General features: G+C 39.6%; 1 protein-coding gene across 1 annotated transcript in view; it reads right to left on the bottom strand.

Annotated features, from left to right (window-relative positions):
* Positions 1–1318: 1318 nt before the first annotated feature.
* GABRP (gamma-aminobutyric acid (GABA) A receptor, pi) overlaps positions 1319–20165 on the bottom strand; it is a 28109-nt gene continuing 9262 nt past the window's right edge. Inside the window, exons 4-9 of the mRNA XM_006884339.1 lie at positions 17538–17755; positions 13873–13955; positions 8762–8899; positions 5762–5914; positions 5087–5274; positions 1319–1656 (exon numbers count right to left, since the gene is read on the bottom strand). Coding sequence (XP_006884401.1) covers positions 1354–1656; positions 5087–5274; positions 5762–5914; positions 8762–8899; positions 13873–13955; positions 17538–17755 — 1083 coding nt within the window. The 3' untranslated portion in view covers positions 1319–1353. The remainder of the gene's footprint in view (positions 1657–5086; positions 5275–5761; positions 5915–8761; positions 8900–13872; positions 13956–17537; positions 17756–20165) is intronic.

Below are 20165 nucleotides of genomic sequence, written 5' to 3'. Positions count from 1 at the left end.
TGAGCCATTCAAATGTATCCAGCTAGAAGGTCAGGACCTGAGCAGAGCCAAGTTTATTGAGCTAAGCCATTTGTTGCTGGGAAATGCAGTTGTTTATTTAACAAGCACCACTGTGTTCATTAGAGGCCAGGAATCGATGCTCCTTTTAGAGAGGTGACTGTTGTGAAGCAGTAGTCAGCATCATAGGAACAGCACAGGATTCGAAATGTGTCAGTCCAGTCCCTATAAAACCTTGGTAGTACGTGAGAAAAGATAGCTGGAAAATGAACTTAGTTCTGCAAATCTTCCTGGCAACAGTCTACAGTAAGACTCTTGGAATAAGTAAAAAAAAAAATCTTCCATTTTTGGCTCTGATGTGAGGAAAGGATGATGTTATTGTTTAGTATTGGCGTGTGCATGATAAAACACATCTAGTGAAGGAATAAATCAGCAGGGTCTTCCCAGGTTGGAGAATCCATGTTCTCTTGGAAGCAAGGGACTTATAATCAAGATTACTGCTTCAATAAATTCTTTACTAACCTTTGATTTCTTAGTAATAGGAAACTGTTGGAATTTGGGGACAATTCTGCTGTAGTATTAAATTATATATTAAAAACTCATCTTGGTGTTGAGTAAGTATAGACACTTCCAGTGGATTGACAAAAGCTTACATTTCATTTTAATAAAAAACCTAAAAACTAGAATACATTGTCCTTTAAATAGACAACAGTGCATTTTTCAAGCATTTGCAGAATGTTAGTAATTACCATGTATTATTAGATAAGGGGGGGGAACAGAACGAATAACCCTGATAATTGAGGATTACCTAATACATATGATGGTCTCTTTGTTATTTTTTTTTTTTAAAAGGCAAATGCAGACTGGAGTGCCAGGGTGGTACCAAGGGTTGAGCACTTGATTACCACCCAAAAGGTTGGCATTGCAAATCCAGCCAGAGATGCCTTGCAAGAAAGGTTCAATGATCTGTTTCCAAAAGGTTACAGCCTCAAAAACTCTCTGGAGTGCAGCTCTCCACACACAAGGGCTCATTCTCAGAACCAACTCCACAGCAATTAACAACAAATGCAGACTTGAGAGCCACTAACCAAGTAGTCAGCCCCCAGTAGGCTTGTAATCTTGGGCCCTGTGGGATCTATGTCCATCATAAAGTTAAAAGAGGAATAGGTGATGTGTTTACATGAAAAACTCATAATTCTAGGACTTCTAGGGGTCCATTCTGTTCAGAATAATACTCAAGTTATTTTAGTCAATTTAACATTGTGTTAGCGCACAAACTTGGATTGGAATACTATTTACATCTTTACCTTATTCTGTTGAGGACCAGTGGCATGCCAAAAACTCAATATTAGAGTCTCAAAAATACATGTAGTATGCCCAATAAAATACATTTGCCAGCATAAAAATCAAAGGAAATAGTAGTTTGGAATATCGGTCAACATTGCTGGGGTTTTGGATTGTGAAATAATCAACAATCCTGCCCATTTTATCTCTGAAGACAAACTTGAACTTATCACTGGTTTTCATGGTCAGGTCACTGTAGTCGACTTTGTCACTGGAAATTTCAATACTGGCAAAGCTGATCTTCCGTTTAAAGCTGGAGATGGAGCTGTTGATGATGTTTGTAATATTGACTTCTTCTACTTCCTTAGATGGTCCCTAGTTTAGAGACAATACAATTAATGCTCAAGGCTTGACTCAGTAAAATTAATGAGTGGATAATGAGTTAATAAAAAGTTTAGAGACCTAAGTATTGAATATTTATTTATATAGGTTTAGTAGAGAGTAGCACTTAGCGTCTTGGGAACTGGCTATTAAGTCAGGCTTAACCTATTATGTTTGTAGATCTCTAGCTCTAGGGGATGGAATTCTCTGGAATTCAATGTTAAAATTCTTGCCTTCCAAGCAGAAGACCAAGGCCCAATTCCCAGTCAATGAATCCAACATATAGCCATTGCCTTTCTGTCAGTGGAGTCCTGCATGTTGCTATCATGATAACTAGCTTTTAGCAGGTAACAAGTCAGCATAGAGCTTCTGCACTACTACAGACAGACTAAGGAGAAAAACATAGTGATATACTTCAAAACAACAATAACAAAGCCATTGCTATCAAGTTGATTCCAACTCAGAGTGACCTTAAGGGTAGAGGAGAACTGCCCTAGCTAGAGAATGTCCAAAGCTATAAATCTTTATGGAAGCAGACTGCCATATCTTTCTCCCTGGAGCCAGTGCTAGATTCTATCTGCTGACTTCCCAGTTAGCAGTCAAGCACTTCATCACTGATATACCTAGGCTCCTTCCAGAAGCAAGCTATTACAAAGCCACGCATCACAACTATCTCTAAATAATGTGAAAGGCATGAGAATGGTCAATGTTTTGTTCCACTGTGCCTGGGGTCACCATGAGTTATTAGGGTGCTGGCGCACAGCAGCCTAATGGTTAGGGAGTTGCACTGCCAAACCAAAGGCAATTCTAATCTACTAGTTGCCCCGTGGGAGAAATATGGGAAATCTCCTCCTATGTGATTTACAGCCTCTGAAAATCCACTGGCGGATCAGTTACAAATTGGTTCCAACTCAACAGCAATGGGCTAGATCATCAACATATAAGTTTGAAAGAATAACCATTGACCATTCAAAATACATACTGCAATATAGGTAAATGCTGAGACTTTGAAGTTACCCAAACTAGACCCCAATCCTGCCCAATTCTGCCATTCACTATTGTAAGAGTTTGGACACATTAATTCTTTCAAGAGTCAATTTACAAAAAAAAAAAAAAAAAAGTCAATTTACTTGCTTTGAAGATGCTGACGATATTAAGAAAAACTTCAGGAGGCTGATGGGAAGATTAAGTGTTATAAATTATGTAAAGTGTTTAGTAGGTGTTTGATTAATTCCATTCTGTTCCAGGGAGGATGATAAGGTAATTGATAATGAGAGATAACAGAAGTTAGGAGTTAGATCTCTGCCACATAAAAGGAAGCAGTGATACTCCCTGTAATTTTAAGGAGTTGTCATCTTCTAACATGATGCTCCAACACAGTATGCGGAATGCATCCACTTCTGAAATAGCTTGCCTCCGGAAACTCTAAGAACGTGGAGAAACGATGAACATTATACAAGTGTTCGGGTCTTTCATTCATAGGGTCATCATGAGTCATCTATGACGCTACAGCACTTAACAACAATAACAACATCGTAGAGAGAGCTCTTTTGGCTTAGTGGACAGAAAGTGATGCTATCAAGCCAAAGGTGAGTGATTTTAATTTGCGTCCCTCAGGCCTGGTTTTAATTGGTTTTTTTTGTCAAACATTCTTCTAAGTGGTATAGCACTGGTATAGCATTGTCCATTTACTGTAAAAGGTAACTCATAGTTACTGTGATGCTAAATACTGTGACACTGATGCGTCAAATGCGATAATGTTTACTCATGATGGACAATGTTTGGTGGAGTTCACGATTATAAAAGCTTGGAAGTAGGAGTGGCATCCACTTTCAAAATAGCTTGCCTTTGGAAACTCTATAAATGTGGAAAAATGATGAAAGTTATACAAGTGTTTAGGTCTTTCATTCATAGGGTCACTATGAGTTGTCTATGACTTGATGGCACTTAACAACAACAACAACAACAACAACAACAACATACTGAAGTCAGACAGTGCTTGGGCTTTGTCCTTGCCTGGGCTGCTGACTACGTGTGGGGTCTCGAATGAGTTCTCTCCATTTCTGAGTGGCAGATTCCTCAACAGTGTAAGTGGGATCATAAGGTTACCTATCTGATAGAGTTGTCAATGGATGAAAGGAGATATTAATAAGATGTTTAGGATATAGTAATTGTTCCATAATGCAGCTATTATCTCACATACATAACTCTATGTTTCTTGAGGGGAAGATCTTAGTAATTCTCCAATTCTCTTTTGGCCAATCTAGCAAATGAATTGTATAAATAAATGCACAATTAATCATTCCTCTCCCACACCGAGCCCCAAGGAAGCCCATAAGAAGTAAGAGAAATGTAATCCATATTCTTCTTTGGCTTGTATGAGACAGTCATTTATGTTTGACTGGACTGTGTCAAAAGTTGTTCACAATAATCAAGTGCAGAAAAAGTCCACTGGGTCTTTGGAATACACTGAGTCCTGATTTCCTCACTTCCAGACTCTCCAGAGTGCTAGAACTTTGCTAGTGGTGGGTAATTCTTCTGCCTTAGATCTCTACCATTTTCTTGGCTTGTTGGCATATGTTTTAGTGAGCTAATGTCTCTCAAACTGGGTTTTCAAAGAGTCCTAGGGATCTACAATCCTGTAGAGAGTAACACTGAAGAGCCTGGCCGATTACTTATTGCCTACTGCGAGTGGAATAACAGGCTTTGGAATCAACCAAACTTACGTTCAAATCTTAGTTCTATCTCTGTGGCAAGTCACTTATACTTACTCTTCAGATTCTAAAACTAGAAAATGAAAATAGTTTTACTGGGCTTTTACAACAATTTGAAATGATATGATAGTTGTAAAGGGCTAGTTGTGGTGTTTTGAAGGACACTATAAGCAAGAGCTCAAGAAATAATGACCACTATGATTATTCTGATTGCTGGATTGTTCTCCTGTTAAATAACAATAGTCTTCAATTAGCAGAAGAATACACTAATCAAGTAATTTGTCACAATCTATTTTTTCACACTTTTTTCAGTAAACCATTACCTGTAAAATTAAAAAAATATAAGAATATGATCAAAGGATTAAATAGTAAATACTAATTGGAAACTTGAAACAGCTGATCATGTTTGCTTTGCTATTAAGCTTTTCTTGTGTGCTAGTTTTTATGTTTGTGATTTGATTGCGTTTACAGATTACAAAAGAAGCCTCTGCTTGAAAATTAAATATATCACCACCTCATGGTTTTTGATGAAAAGAGAGGGCTCTTTCAAGGGACATCATGATTTCCAAATGTCCCCTCCAACACAGACAATGTAGAGAATCACCCTAGCAAAGTACATCACTGAAGGGAAGGCCCAGGCCCAGTTCTTCTCTGTAGACCAGTGCATGGCACAAGTGACAAATTCTGTCCAAGGCCCTCAAAATTCTTACCTTGTCTTTGGCTGCCATCTTCTGCAAAGAGCTGTAGTGGGCAACTGCATATTCCAGAAGGGCCCCAAACACAAAGCTGAAGCAGATGCCCAGGTACACGTCGATGGCCTTGATGAAGCAGTTGGTGTTGGGAAGAGAAGTTCGAGATCCAATCATCAGTGTGGTCATAGACAACACAGTGGTCACCCCTGGGAAAACAAGCAGATGTTTGCGTATTAGGGATCAGTTAAGCCTCCACTCCAGGGTTAGGAGGACAGGACTCAGAAATATTGAAATATTTGTGACCTTCTGGAACAAATATGGATGATACAATTTTCTAGATTTTTGTCTCCTGTCTTTTTGAAAAGAAGTGTATTCAGTATATAAATAACTGCAAACAGACCATCTAATAAAATTTCTCCTGTCTGTGTTGATATAAAATATACACTTAACAATGTACTACCCCTAATATAGTCTCTCATTTTCTTGCCGTCACAATCTCTTGTCTCTGTCTCTTTGATTTTATTTCTTTATCTCTCTTCCTTGCTCTTTCCCCAATCTCTCTTAAGAAACTGTCTTAAGGAAATATTCTGTGAATACCAATAAGAACAATGAACAGACCTAGAAAGGGCAGAGGTGGGTGGGTGGAAGACTTAATAACCCTGTTCCTAACCACTTCCTATTGGAATGGCTTACCAATGCAGGTTCTTGCAGGGACTGAATCGAGGGAAATCCAAAACGAGACCCAGGATAATACAACCAGGAAAGTAGAAGGAACATAGGTTTCCAAAATGAAATATAGGACATTCCTCCGAAGTTCAAATTGCAAGACCAATCTTGTGTAATTTCCTGAGAAAATAAACAAGATATGGGAACTCATGTCTGTTCACATGGCAATGTAGTTACCTATGTGCTGTTTAACTCAGCTTAATCCACTTTACACTTGCTGCAAAACCTAGTTAATGAGATATTCCAGTTAAATTAGAACTGTTATTACGGTTTTAAGAAAAGGAACTACTATTGTCTGGAATGGATTCTTAAGAGTTTTGATGCTCACTTGCTCCAGATCCTTTTCTCTCTTTATTTATCATAAAATGCCTATGGCATTTTAACTGCTGCTTCCCCAGAGGTCTACCTTTCTAGAGGGCAAGTCCCTTAGTGGCAAGGCCCAAATCCTTTGTTTCTATAGGCATACAGCAGTTGTCCAATAAATGCCAGATGAATGGACACTAAGTTTAGCTATCAGTTTTACAAGACCACAACAAAATTGACCTGACGTCAAAATACCAGTGCATATAATTGAATTTTTTTGTTATTTCAAAGTACACCTCGGAGTTTATATGGTATAGCCTATAAACACCTCCAAATGACTACACTTATACAAGCCCAGCTGAGTTTTATTAGGGCTCTGTCTCCTTGAAGACCTGTTTTCCCCAGTAGACTTGTTTTTCTAGTCTCTTCCCAGAATGAGGGCAAACTGGCTGTTTCCCCTATTGTTCTTAGTTAGGCTTGCAGAACTGGATATACCTCAAGCAGGTGATGATTTTCCCCTTAAACTAAGCTGAGCATTTCCCATTAGCCCCAGTAATTATTAACTTTGTTATGTATTGAGGGTTGTTTGTGTAAGAGTATTAAGTAATTAGTTGCTTTCCCCATCTTCAGCTAGTCAATAAGCTTACTGTCTCAATAAAGTGATGCCTTTTAGTTTGTCTCCTGGTCAATGTTTCCACCTGTCTGTGAAAACTAAACTTGAGGAACTTCACCTCTGGGGAACAAGCCCCAACAGAGTTCAGGAACATTTGAGGAACATTTTTAGGAAATTATCATTATACATGGAAAGAGGTTCCATAGAAACACAGTAATTTTTTTTCAGGGTGCAAATAGTTATGACAACAAGCATTCTTAATATCATTGTGAAGAATTGAGATGAAAATGCCACTGCTTTTGTATGTTGTCGTTGTTCATTGCCATCGAGTTGAGGACGACTCATAGTGACCTTTGAGCAAAAGGCCTGATGCCTTTCTATAACTATCATCGTTACTCCAGGTTCGTAGAGTTTCCAGAGGCATGTGGATTAGCAAGTGGATGCCACTCCTACCTTAAGCTGGGAGCTCCAGCAAACACTGTCTACCATGGGTATCCGTTTTGGATAGCATGTCTTATTTTTTGGAGAAAAGCTATTAAAGAGAAAACCTGTTGACTAGAAAAAAACAGTTGGCAATGACACCTCAGACAAGGGTCTTATAACAAAAGTTTACAGAATACTGCAGGACCTCAACAAGGAAAAGACTGATGACAATCACAAAATGGGTAAAAGAAACAGAAAGATTTTTCACAAAGAAGAAATTTGGATGACTAACAAATACTTGAAGAAATGCTCAAAATCACTGGCAGTAAGGGAGCTGAAAATCAAATCAACAATGAGATACCATCTCACTCCAATAGCAGAGGCAATATTTAACAGGAAAGCAAACAATAAATAGAGAAAATGTGGAGAGATTGGAGCTCTTATACATTGCTGGTGGGTTTGTAAAATGATACAACCACTTTGGAAGGCAGTTTGATGTTTCCTCAAAAACCTGAACAGAGAAAAAAAAGGCTGAACTTAGAAAACCCATATGACCCAGCTTTTACTGCTTGGGATATACCCTGAAAAAATTAGAACTGAAACACAAATGGAGATTTGTACACCAATTGTCATAGCAGCATTATTCACAATAACAAGGATATAGAAACAGCTCAAATAACTATTAAATGAATGGATTGAGAAATTGTGGTACATCCACACAATGGAATATTATGCAGCATTCAGGAACAGCAATTTAGAAAGATACTACATAACTTGGATGAAACTGGAGAGCATTATACTGAGCTCAGTCTAATTCAGTCTCATAGGGGCAAATATTGCACAAGACCATTATTGTAAAAATAGAAACATAAATAGTAAGATATGTATAAAAGTCCAAAGAGGGAAGCAGATGCGAGCTGAGGGTGAGGAGGAAGGAAATCATGGGGACACAGAGTTTGGTGGGTGGAGGGAGGAGATGAAGGAATTAAGGCAGATCCAGTGGAAACCTGAAAATATGGGGTAACGGTGGGCATAGATCAACAATGATTAATTTTATAAAACACAAGGTATGAAAACGATCGTATGAAGCACAATGTGAACGAAGGAATGTGTGAAAAAATGTACATGAGTGATAGAATGCATACGAATTTTGTATGCAAACCAATATAAAATTTTAAAACATTTTTTTAAAAAAGAGCATCATAAAAGAAAAATTCCTATTTCGTGACATCCTACTCTTTCAATAAAATACAAGTAAGTCTTCTCACGACTTAGAATAAATATGTTGTTTTTAACTCTTGAATATAACTTATATCTTTATCTGTGAATTCTACTTTCTTTTTCTTTCTTCAGCAACAGAGAATGAGTTCTTTCGTTATAAACACTGATAGATTTTTTGCATGAGGGATTTGCGGAATTTGAGTAATCATTACAACATATTTGGTAAATGGTATGAGGCTGCAGAGTTTGCTCACATCTGCTCAGTGAACCATTTCAACCTTGGGTGCAGAATCCAAACCCTATTCCCTGAACTGACAAGGGGTGAAGTGGAGAAGGGCTGGCATTTATGACTCAGAGAGCAACTCGGCACCTCAGTTTTGTTATTTTCATGTTGCGCAGTTCCTCACCTGTCTCCTGCTGTGACTGGGTGACTAAGGTGAAATAACGCTGAATGGTGTACTGAGCCAGCCGTAGGTTTTCCAGCCCACGCACAGAGTCATTCCCTCTCAGCCACACAAACTCCACATCATTCCCATCGTAGCCCCCTGCAAAGAAAAGAGTATCACAGCGATAAATCATCACAGATTGAACTAGCCCAGGAAAGGCTACAGCTGGGGACAGCATGAGCTGTACCTTAATGGGGGTATGTGCAAACCTGGCATGCTTCTCAAGTATAACAGCAGTATCTATTTAGAATGCAGGGTCCCTGGCTAGTGTGAATGGTTAAGTCGTTGGCTGCTGAAAGATTTGTTGTTTAAATCCCCTCAAATATACTTTGGGAGAAAGACATGCTGAGCTACTTCTGAAAAAGGTTAGCCATTGAAAACTCAATGAAGCACAGTTCTACTCTGACATATATTGGGAGGGCATGCATCTGAGCCAATCCCACATCAATGAATTTATTTAGAATGAATCGAACTGCTAGGATTATACCCACTTTCTACTTATTAACATGGGACTAGGTGATTGCAGAAAAATTCACTTTTGAAATAAAATTTGTTTTCACATCTTATGAAATGGAGATAGAACTTACAATTGATTTACATGTTTAAAGTAAAGCTTATATTCCCCTTTAAGAAGTTATTAAATCAAATCCAGAATTGAGTAAATATGTGATCATTTAACACATAAAACATTTAGATTCAGAAAGGTTAAGGAGCTTGCTCAAGATAGCAAAGAAACAAATGTAATTGAGGGTGGTACCTCAGTTTCAATGGCCCAAGATAATGGAGCTGTTGATGACAATAGCTATCATTAGTGAACAATTACAGTTCTACGTGCTTTCTAATAGTATATTATCTCCTTTAACCCTCCTAATATCTCAAGGGGGAAACGGACAAATGGTTAATAAGTACATGAATGCATACTCAATATCATTAATTATTAGCAAATTCACATCACACTCACAGTTAAAGCAACTGTCCTAAAAAGACAGGCTTTGCCAAATGGTGAACATATGGAGAAACCAGAGCTGGCTTGTAGGAATATAAAATGGTACTACCACCGTGGAAAACAGTTTATAGTTTCTTACAAACTTAAACATAAATTTACCATGTGATCCAGCTTTCCATTCTCAGATACCTGCCCAGGGAAAAGAAGTTTGTATTCTACACAAGGATTAGCACACAAATGTTCATTGCAATATTTGGCTATTATACATAATAGTCAAGAAATAATCCAAATGCGTTAATGAATGAATAAGTAAAATGTGGCATATAGACAAATACCTATAAAAAGGAGTAGCAGTGATGTCATTATGTGCCATCAAGTAGGAACTGACTCATAGCTGACCCTCCAGTAGATTTTCAGAGGCAGTAAATTGTATGGGAGATTCCCAACTTTCTCCCCTGGAGTGGTTGTTGAATTTGAACTGTGTACTTTTGACTTGGCAGCCCTTTCCACTAGGACACCAGAGCTCCCTGAAAGGATACTCTACAGTATTAAAAGGATGAGATAATGACATATGCTATAGAATAGATAGTCCTCAGAAGCATGCTATGAAAGAAATGAAACCTATGCGTCTATGTTATGAAATGTCCTAATAGGCAAATTTACTGAGACCAAAATAGATTAATGGTTACCTAAGACTGGGGTTGTCAACGGAGAGTGATTGCCGTGGGCACGTTTTACATTTTATTATGTACAGTTTTGGAGGGGGTGATGGAAATGTTCTATTAACTGGCTTGTTATTATGGTGGCATAGCTCAGCAAATTCACTGAAATCACACACTCAAAACAGGTGAATTTATGGTCTGAAAATGAAACCTTAGTATAAGGTTGTTGTTGTTTTTTAAAGTCACTCTTTCAGTCAGGCGCTTTTTCTACTTTACCCATGAGGAAATTGAGGTCTAGGGAGACTATTCTTCTAAAGTCACACAGTTAATTATGAGAAAACCCAAGGTTTCTAGTATCTAGGATCTTAAACATAGAACTATACACTGCTTCATTTCCAAAGGCAATGGGAAATGTAGTGCCACTGTTAACACAAACCTTCTGTTGAGTCTTGGCTTACGCAAACCACTATCTAGCAGGGGTACTCTAAGAAGGTACTCTCCTTCCACTGAGAAGAAAAGGAAATTTAATGAGTCCTTGGGTAAAATGTACAGGGGCTTCCCTTGGAAATGCCAAGTACATTCTCAACATGGCTGTGCAAGTAGGTCTAGCATTCCAAAGAATGAACATTATAAAAATGAGTCGAATCCTTGAGTGTTGCAAATATTTAACGTGCTCGACTGTGCACTGACAGGTTACAGGCTTGAGTGCACTCGGAGGTGTCTTGGAAGAAACACTGTGGTGGTCCACATAAGCCCCTGGAACACATGGAATCTGGTCCTCAGGCAGTCCTGTCTTGAGTCACGAATTTATGTGTGGTGACCCCAAGTTAGCGTCCACAGCAACTGCTTTCATAAAAATGAGCCATAAAGACCCTACGTTGGCACTGGGCTTTTGCAATGAGTAAATGCTCACAAACACCATATTATCACTGTTCCTTCCCTGGGTTGATGAGAGCAAGTGTGGGATAGTATCAAATCTATTACAGCGATAAGCTTAAAAGAGATAACACCAAAACCCTCAGTGAAGTTTCTGTATCCAAATAACTGCTAGTAAACATTCAGCAAAAGCCTCTTGTGCTCACTGGGGACAAGATTAGTGTAAGCAGTGTGCCGAGGTTTCCAGGAGAATCTCTCTCCTGGGATTTGAAATGAGCACAGCCATGACACATGCAGGGCAATTACTTTTTCCTTGTGGTACTGAATATGAGTTCTCTTTTTGATAACCTCAAGTTTTATTCTGCCGCCAAACAGCTGTATTGCTGCAAGAAGGTTTCACATGCATTTAATCAATAAGGTAATTAATCTGTCTGTCTGAGTCTTTAATTAAACATCTACCTCTGAAAAATGACTGCTGCTTCATAATGGTTGTGCTTCTCAGAGGTTGGCGTGCTTGCATCTTTATTATGTAAGGGCGACTCCACTGGCCTGCAGCCCTTGACCAGCTTTGTCTCCTTACACAAGCCTTCCCTAATACCTTAATAAATCTTGTCGGTAGCACTGTTTCCCCATGATACCTGCCACAGGTGCTGCCTCCCCAACTACAGAATGACTTACTTAGGAACAATGAAGGTTACTCAACAATGCCAGGAAATTCATCTGACACACATGAGGGGAGAGGAACTCCTCATTCCTCATCATGAGCAAATCCCCCGGTAACAGGACAGATGCCCATTTGCTGGCCTTACTGTATTAAGCTTCATATTTATTAGATAGTATCTTTTAAAAGTTGGAAGCAGCTGGGTGATAAATGTCAATGATTGCTTTGAGTATCTGCAATTTCTCAATTCTGCTGTCTTCTGGCTTGCTTCTATGCCATAGCAGATTCTGAGTCCCGCCTTTGCTCCTCTTGGCCAATTCAAGAGAAAACTCCCCTATGCCTCATTTCAAGAGAAAACTCCCTAAGACAGCCTCTGGTTCCCCCAGCTCCTGCAGAAGCATTATCTTTTTTTTTCTTTCCATGGCAAACATCCTTTAAATAATTAGACCATGGAATTCACAAAGCATTGTTTTTGTTGTTATATGCCATTGAATTGCTTGCGACTCATGGCAACCCTATGTATAATAGCTCTGAGCCTTGCCCTATCCTAAGCCAGTCTCACTGTCTCTGACACACCTACCCCATTACCCCAGTTATGATGTCAATTCATCTCATCTGGAGACTTCCTCCCCTGTGCAGCATTACCCTTTTTTTGGTGGTAGAACTTTTAATTTCTACTTTTTAAAGAACAGTGTTAAAATCTAACAATCATCATATCCGATTTTTACTTTTTTTTTCTTTCTTCTTTCTTTTCTGGCCAAGTGTTAAGCCATTTTGACATTTCACAATTTAGTTCTTCATTTACAAAATGAGAGAAATTCAATTAACTTTGACAATAGGATTGCTATCTGTTTGAAATGCATCTTAATACATTTTTTAAAGTTCTGGATAAAACTTAAAGACTTAAATGATGCCTACATTGTAGGGAAAGTTGAAAAGGATTTAAAATTTTTTTTTTGAGTGATATACATTTTGTACTTAAAAACAGAATTGTATCCACCAGCTTCTCCATGGGAAGAGGATGAACAATCTGCTCTTACGCAATCAGCTACCTCTGAAAACTCACTGCAGGGTCAGCTATGGGTTGATTCCAACTCGACTGCACACTACCTTTTATTGTTATACTTTATTTTAGAGTTATTGAAAGTTTAGTGTCCTCTGGTTTGGTAGGCTGAGGACTGGAACACTGTTTTCTGTCTTTGTATTTCAAACATCTACTACTGTGTCTGACACAAAATAGTCACTTATGTAGTGCATGGATAAATGGAGGCATTCAGATGAGGGCAGCCAGGGAAAATTGATCCAGTCATGCAGACTAGCTGGAGGCAATCATGGGTGTAAACAGCTGACATGCTTGACTGTTAGCTAGAGGTTAGACATATGAGCTCCCTCAAAGGCACCTTGGACAAAAGGTCTGGCAATCTACTTCCAGAAATTCAACTAAAGGCAATAATTTCTTCAAGGCAAGTCCTTTCACTTGTGGGTCATGTAGTGTGTGGCAACTAACTCAGCTCTGTGATGGAACATGAAAGCAGTCATAGAAGTTGGGTAACTGCATGGATGTGGGTGTGTTTCAGTCTAACTTCACTTATATAAACAGGTGGCGTGCTGGAGTTGGCTCAAGCCACTGGAGTTGGAGTCTGCCAACTGCTGGCCTAGATTGCATTAGCATTTCCTTTGGCTGTTAGGGATAACACTCTTAGGTGGAAATATTTGGTAACAGTTGACAATGGCCTTCCTCAAAGATAGTGTTAGGTTTTTTTGGTACAATCTCTACATCTCCCTGCAAGTACAGATAGTAAAGCTGAATGCAACATGAATAAACTTTGAGAAAAGAAAGGATACTATACACAGGATATTCTTCATCAGCATATAGACAGATCTAAGCGATAAAATCATTCCAGGGGCCTCTAAGGCATATACTCACAACTTTCCAGCTGCAGCTTGCATGTCTGTGTGTCCATGGGGTATTTAGACAGATCCATGTTACATCCAACAGTTGTTGTGATTCTAAGGAGAGAGAGAGAAAAAAACCCCACCTATTAAAAAATGCATCATGAGGAGGATGCTATGGAAAGTACTGGACTGATAAATAACTTAATGGTAAATGGAGAAACAATTGAAACTGAAAAATTTCACAGAAGCAGTAAAGAAATGAAATAACATATTTTACTAGGCAAATCTTCTGCAAAGACCTTTGTAAGGTGTTAAAAAGCAAAGATACCACTTTGGTGACTAAGAAGCACATCATCCAGCCATGGTCTTTTCAAGTACCTCGTATGCATGTGAAAACTGGACAACGGAAAAGGAAGTCAGAAGGAATAGTATATGCAAGCTGCAGTGCTTTAAAGAATATTGAGTATATCCTGAACGACAGGAAGAACAAGTCAGTCTCAGAAGAAATACAACCAGAATGTTCCATGGAAACAACAGTTAAGAGACCAGCTTGCTTAGCATTTACACATTACCAGAAAAGATCCATTGCTAGAGAAGGACCTCTTGCTTAGTAAGTAAAAAACATGAGAATGAATGACTTTATCCACAGTCTCAAAAGTGAGCTGAAACATATCAAGGATCATGGTGATAGTAAAAGAATGGGTAAAAGTTCATTCTGTATATGCAACCACTCCCTTAGTCAGAGCTTGCTTGGTGGTGAGAAACTGTGCTGCCAACACAAAGGTCTGCGGTTCAAATCCACCAGCTGCTCTGTGGGATAAAGATGGACATCTCTTCACATGTGATTTACTGTCTCTGAAAACCTGCTGGAGGGTCAGCTATGTGTTGGTTCTGACTCAATGGTATACAACAACAATAACGAAAGGATATGTTCTCTTTCACCAGTCACTCTGTGAAGACTTTGATTTTGACTCTTACTGTACACATGTGGCTTGGAGTAGGCATTCAAACTATTCCTGTTCTGTGATAAACAACTTCTCAGAAACTCAAACTGGGGTCAGGGTGGGGGAAACTAGAATGTTTACTCTCAGAAGTCAAACTTCTGATATCATCATGAGAAGAGAGGCTTCTACATCTACTCTTTAATGTGTAATTGGTTTGCATACAATAATTTGTTTTACATTGTGTTTTATTTATTTACATTGTGGCTTGTTTTTTAAATAACCTTCATAATGAACCCACAAGGATCTAGAAGAGCTGTCCTTGTCACTATTGTCACCACTTGACACCACATTTAGGGACCTGATAGGTGCACTCAACTTTCGGTGGCAGAATTGGATTAGAGTAAAAATCTTGGGCTTTGCTGTTCCCACAAATTTCTGCCTCCTTGAGAAGGGGCCTGGTGGCACAGGGTACTGTGGTTTTGGGAAGCAAGCCCAAAGACATTCAATTACTTACACATCAGTTATGCCTCATAGCAGATATATCAATTAACAGAACTTTCTCATTTTCTAAGGTTTCCTACATTTTATCTAACACTTTCCATTTATTCAGTACAGTACTGGATGATACAAATAGTTAGCATGCTTAGCTGCTGAAAGGTTGGAGCCTCCAGTCCACGTAGGGGTACTTTGATGTCTTACTTTTGAAAAAAGCAACCACTGAAAATCCTGTGGAGCACAGCTCTGCTTTGAAGCATGTGGGATCGCCATGATGCCATGGCAACTGACCCTTATTAACTACTAGCTCTGGTGGCCTAGTGGTAAGAAGTTGCTCTGCAATCCCAAAGGCGTGCAGCTCGAATCTACCAATTAGTGATCTCCTCCTATGAGATTTCAACTATGAGTCAGTTGCGACTTGACAGCACACAACAACAACAACATGCTAGATTCAAGAGAGCTCTGGTTGCCTCATGGGTAAGAAGGCACGCTGCCAAACCAAAGGTGCATGGTCTGAAACCACCAGCTGCCTCATCGGAGAACGATGGGCTCTCCTGTGATATACAGCCTCTGAAAACCTAAAGGTCTCAGCTATGGGTTGGTTGCAACCCAAAAGCCAATGAGCTGAGTTGAGTTGCCGCCATCTACTGGCGCCCTAGTGGCACTGTAGGCTAAGTGGCCAACCAAAAGCCAGTGATCTCTATAGGCTTTCTGCTCCTATAGAGATTTATGGTCTTGGAAGAACGATGGTATAGCTCTCCTCTGCCACATGGGTATCTATGAAGCAGAACCAACACATTATTTTTTTTTATTTTGATGGTGGGTGCTGGGGGTGGTCTTGGGGAGGTGATTACCGCATGGGGCCTGCCTTGATAAAGCTAATTCTCCTTTAAAGGAGATAGGCTAGCAGCCACTGCTGTTTGTTGATTGCTTACCAAGCCCCTGCCCATCTTCCCTGCCAATTTTTTCAACAGTTTTATCTGGTAGAAAATACTTTCACTCTCATTTCACTGCTGAGGAATCGGAGGCTCAGAGAATCAAGTAACTTGCCACGGTCCACAGAACTGCTAAGGGACAGAACAAGAACTTGCCAGGTTATTAGCCATCACCTCGTCTTTAACCTTACAGGAGACATGATGTGTTGTGTAAGCGATACCAACACATCTACACACGTGTAAGTGCTGTGGTCACATGGGAAAGAGGGACGCTGGTGCTGACTGGAGAACGAAGGGGGAGGACTAGTTAGGTCTCTTGAAAGAGAAGTTGGGATTTTAGTGGGTCTTGGCATGAATCAATACAGCTGAGAAGTGTTCAACAACCAATGCAGAAATCCAGTTTATTCTTTAGCTTAAACTCAGCGCTGCCAAGTTGTTTCTGATCTATGACAACCTTCTATCTGGTTTCCAAGGCTGTGAATCTTTATAGGAAGGGACTTCCCATTTTCTCCTGAGAAAGAGGTTCATACTACTGAATTTTTGGTTATCAGCCAATATGTTATACCATCCTTATTTTAAAGATAAGCCCTGTGATCTCCGGTTCCTGGTGTTTTTCAGGTCTTTGGGAGCACTGAATTTGCACCATCCTTAGCAGCAGGGATGATTCTTTGCCTATAGGTTGCCCCATGTGGCACCTAGAACTTTGTTCCCATTTTCGCTTACACTATGCTTGCCAATCAAATGAATGCAAGGACATTTTGGCTTTAGGAAGTTGGGACAGGACAAAGGCAATTTAAGGCTGTAGGAGACAAAGTGACACAGATACTTAGTACATAGTAGAGTGTGGAGCACCTCCAGGGCCACTGAGTCCCAGAACGGAAGGGTCTTTGCACGTCACTCTGCATTTGCTCTTGTTCTTTTCTTACTTCTTTCTGTGCAAACTTTTTATCTATGAAGACTTAGTTGAAAGCCCTTTGAAAGCATCTTCTAACATTCTCTCAAACAATGAACCTGTTCCCAGCTTAGTCCAGCAACAGCCTGGAGTTCCTTTGTCTCTATATCCACATTACTGTAGGCAGGACAACATCCTATTGGGCTCTGTAATCCTCAGGGATCAGTTCAAGGATGGATGCAGAGGTGTTGAGAGATGCTTGTTGAACTAAACTGAGCTGAGAGGGCCCTTCTGTTATGGGGGCTATGGAATTAAGGAGGCAAGGAAAGGCATGAGTAGTATCAGACCTCCGAATGGTTATCAGAGTGCTGGTCAGAACCAACCCACGACGGCCCTCCGTCCAGTCCAAAGGTCTCTGATGCCCGGTTACCTGAGAGCATACAGGACTGTGCCATTGGAGAAGAGGCGAATGAGCCTGTTTCCCACGGTGACTTCATGGAGGAAGGATGTTTTGGATTCTACGATGTAAGTGTCAGGGACCCAGAGAAACTCTACAAGACGTGCATCCAGGGTGAAGCTCTTGTTGCCTTCAAAGAGCAGCCGCGGGTCTGTCCAGCGCTGTCGGAGGTATATGGTGGCTGTGTAGTCCTGAGGGAGGAGCCATGGGGGAGAAATCAGTGAGAGGAGAACTCAGAAAATTCAAGGGAAGGGAGTGAGTCTTCCTTCCCACTCTCAGGTAGATAGAGGGCACATATTACAGCAGGCACTGGTGAATAAAGTTATATTTTGAGGTGTGTTTTATGGCAATACAAAAACAATGGTTTATTCTAAATAATAATTTCCACTGCCAAAATGGTATTCTATAGCATCAAATGCATAGTCTTATTTGGCATGAAATCTAATACTACCCTCAGATGACAAATGCCTTACCAAATTTTTGAAGACTAGGTAGGTAAGTGCCTTGCCTGTCAAGATTTGCCCAGAATGACAGTTGGCCCCCTTAGCAAATTACCTTCAGTTCTTCTACCTCATCTGTAAGTTGTTTTCTTAAGTAAGTAGAATATTGAACACCATTCTGTGACTTTCATCAACTCATCTCCCATACTGTGAGAAACCATGTGACAATCATGCTTCTCTCTGTACCTTCACTTGGTTTACCAATTTTTACCCTTCAAGAAATATAACCATTCTATTCCCTAGTTTTTCTCCTTCTGGCCATTCAGTTCACTTTCTTCCCGCTACTTAGAAAATATGCTTTCCAAGCATTTTCCAGTCTGATTTTTGGGATAAGTTTCCAGTTTCTATTTTCAGAATGGGGAAGAACTGTAATTACTTATTTTTTTAAAAAGAAAATATTTTGGAGCTCTGGTGGCCTAGTGGCAAGAAGCTGCACTGCAGTCCCAGAGGTGTGCAGTTAGAGTCCACCAGATGCTCTGCTGGGGAAGGAGGGACAATCTCCTCCTGTACCAGTCAGATCTGATTTGATGGTACACACACACACAAAGTAATGAAATAATTAAAAAAATATTTTGTAAATATCTGTTTTATGTTATGAGGTACAGAAAGCAATTATGCCATATTGCTTTCTGGACCTCTCCAGAGTATTGAAGAGCAACGATGTCAGTCTGGAGACTAAGGTGTGCCTGAATCAGGCCATAATTGTCACAATTACTTGCTATGCATCACAGAGTTGGACATAGACTAGGGATGATAAAAGGAGAATTGATGCCTTTGATCTGTAGTGCTGGAGAAGAGTATTGAATATACCATGGACTGCTAGGAGAACAAACAGGTTTGTCCTGGAGAGGGTGAAACCAGGCTGCTCCTTGGAGGCAAGGATTCTGAAGCTTCCTCTGACATATTTTGGGCATGTTGCCAGGTGGTACCAGTCCTTGTAGATGGACATCATGCTTGGGAGGGTGGAGGGACACTACAGGAGAGGAAGACCCTGGAGGAGATGAATTGACTCAGTGACTGGGGTAACATGGTAGGTGTGTCAGAGACGATGAGATTGGCTCAGGATAGAGCTGGGTTCAGAGCATAAGGTACATAAAGTCATTATGAGTCACAAGCCACTTGACGGCACATAACAACAACAACAATAACAACAACATGAGCTCTAGTGACAAGAAGCTGTGCTGTAATTCCAAAGACTCATGGTTCGAGGCCACCACGTGCTCCATGGGAGAAGGATGACCATTCGCCTCCCTTGCGATTAACTGCCTCAGTAAAGCTGCCACAGGGTCAGCTATCAGTTAGTTCTGACTCTATTGTACACACAACAACAATGAGAATAAGGGAGAAAAAGATTATCTTAATTCACCTAACAAATCTCTGAGAGAAAGGACCACAAGATATATATCTACTTGTTAAAGGAAAAGTATAAGCAAAGAGCATGGTCAGGGAGGCCTGAGGCGAAGAGGATAGTACTGAAAAGTTGCAGCAGAGGAGCAGAGGCAGAGATAGGATATATTCTTTTCAGTTTTGCCTGAGACAATTTATATATTTCTCTCTTCCTGATTTTTAATAATACAATCTTGAGTAGGTATTACAAGCAATGCTTCTGGGAATATAATTATCATAGTTAATTGTATACACATGTGAGCATATCTGTAGGATAAATATTTAGAAGTGGAATTGGTAGGTCAATATATGCATTTGTAATTTTGATGGATATAGCTGACTTGTTCATCAAACAGAGTGCATTATATATCTTAACACTTTCATCTCTGTCAATCTAAGAGATGAAAAATGTCTCCTAGTTTGAATTTGCTTTTTTCAGATATGTCTGCATGTCTTTTCACATTAAAGATAATTGTCTTTATGTTTCTGTGACATATTTATTCTTTTTATTGTTCATTCCTTTATTGATTTCTAGGAATTCTTTATGTAACAAGGAAATTAGCACCTTAATTGGGATATGAACTGTAAATATTCTCTCCAGTTTGTTATTTGTCATTTGACTTTAATTTTCATAATGCATAATGTTTGGAATTTTATGTGCTTATATTTTTAGATTTTTGACTTTTAAATTACGGTCTCTGAATTTGTGTCAATC

Source organism: Elephantulus edwardii, unplaced genomic scaffold (assembly GCF_000299155.1).
Source record: "Elephantulus edwardii isolate Elephantulus edwardi_28Jun2011 unplaced genomic scaffold, EleEdw1.0 scaffold00033, whole genome shotgun sequence".
Taxonomy (NCBI): Eukaryota; Metazoa; Chordata; class Mammalia; order Macroscelidea; family Macroscelididae; genus Elephantulus; species Elephantulus edwardii.
This window is presented reverse-complemented; position numbering and strand designations above follow the sequence as displayed.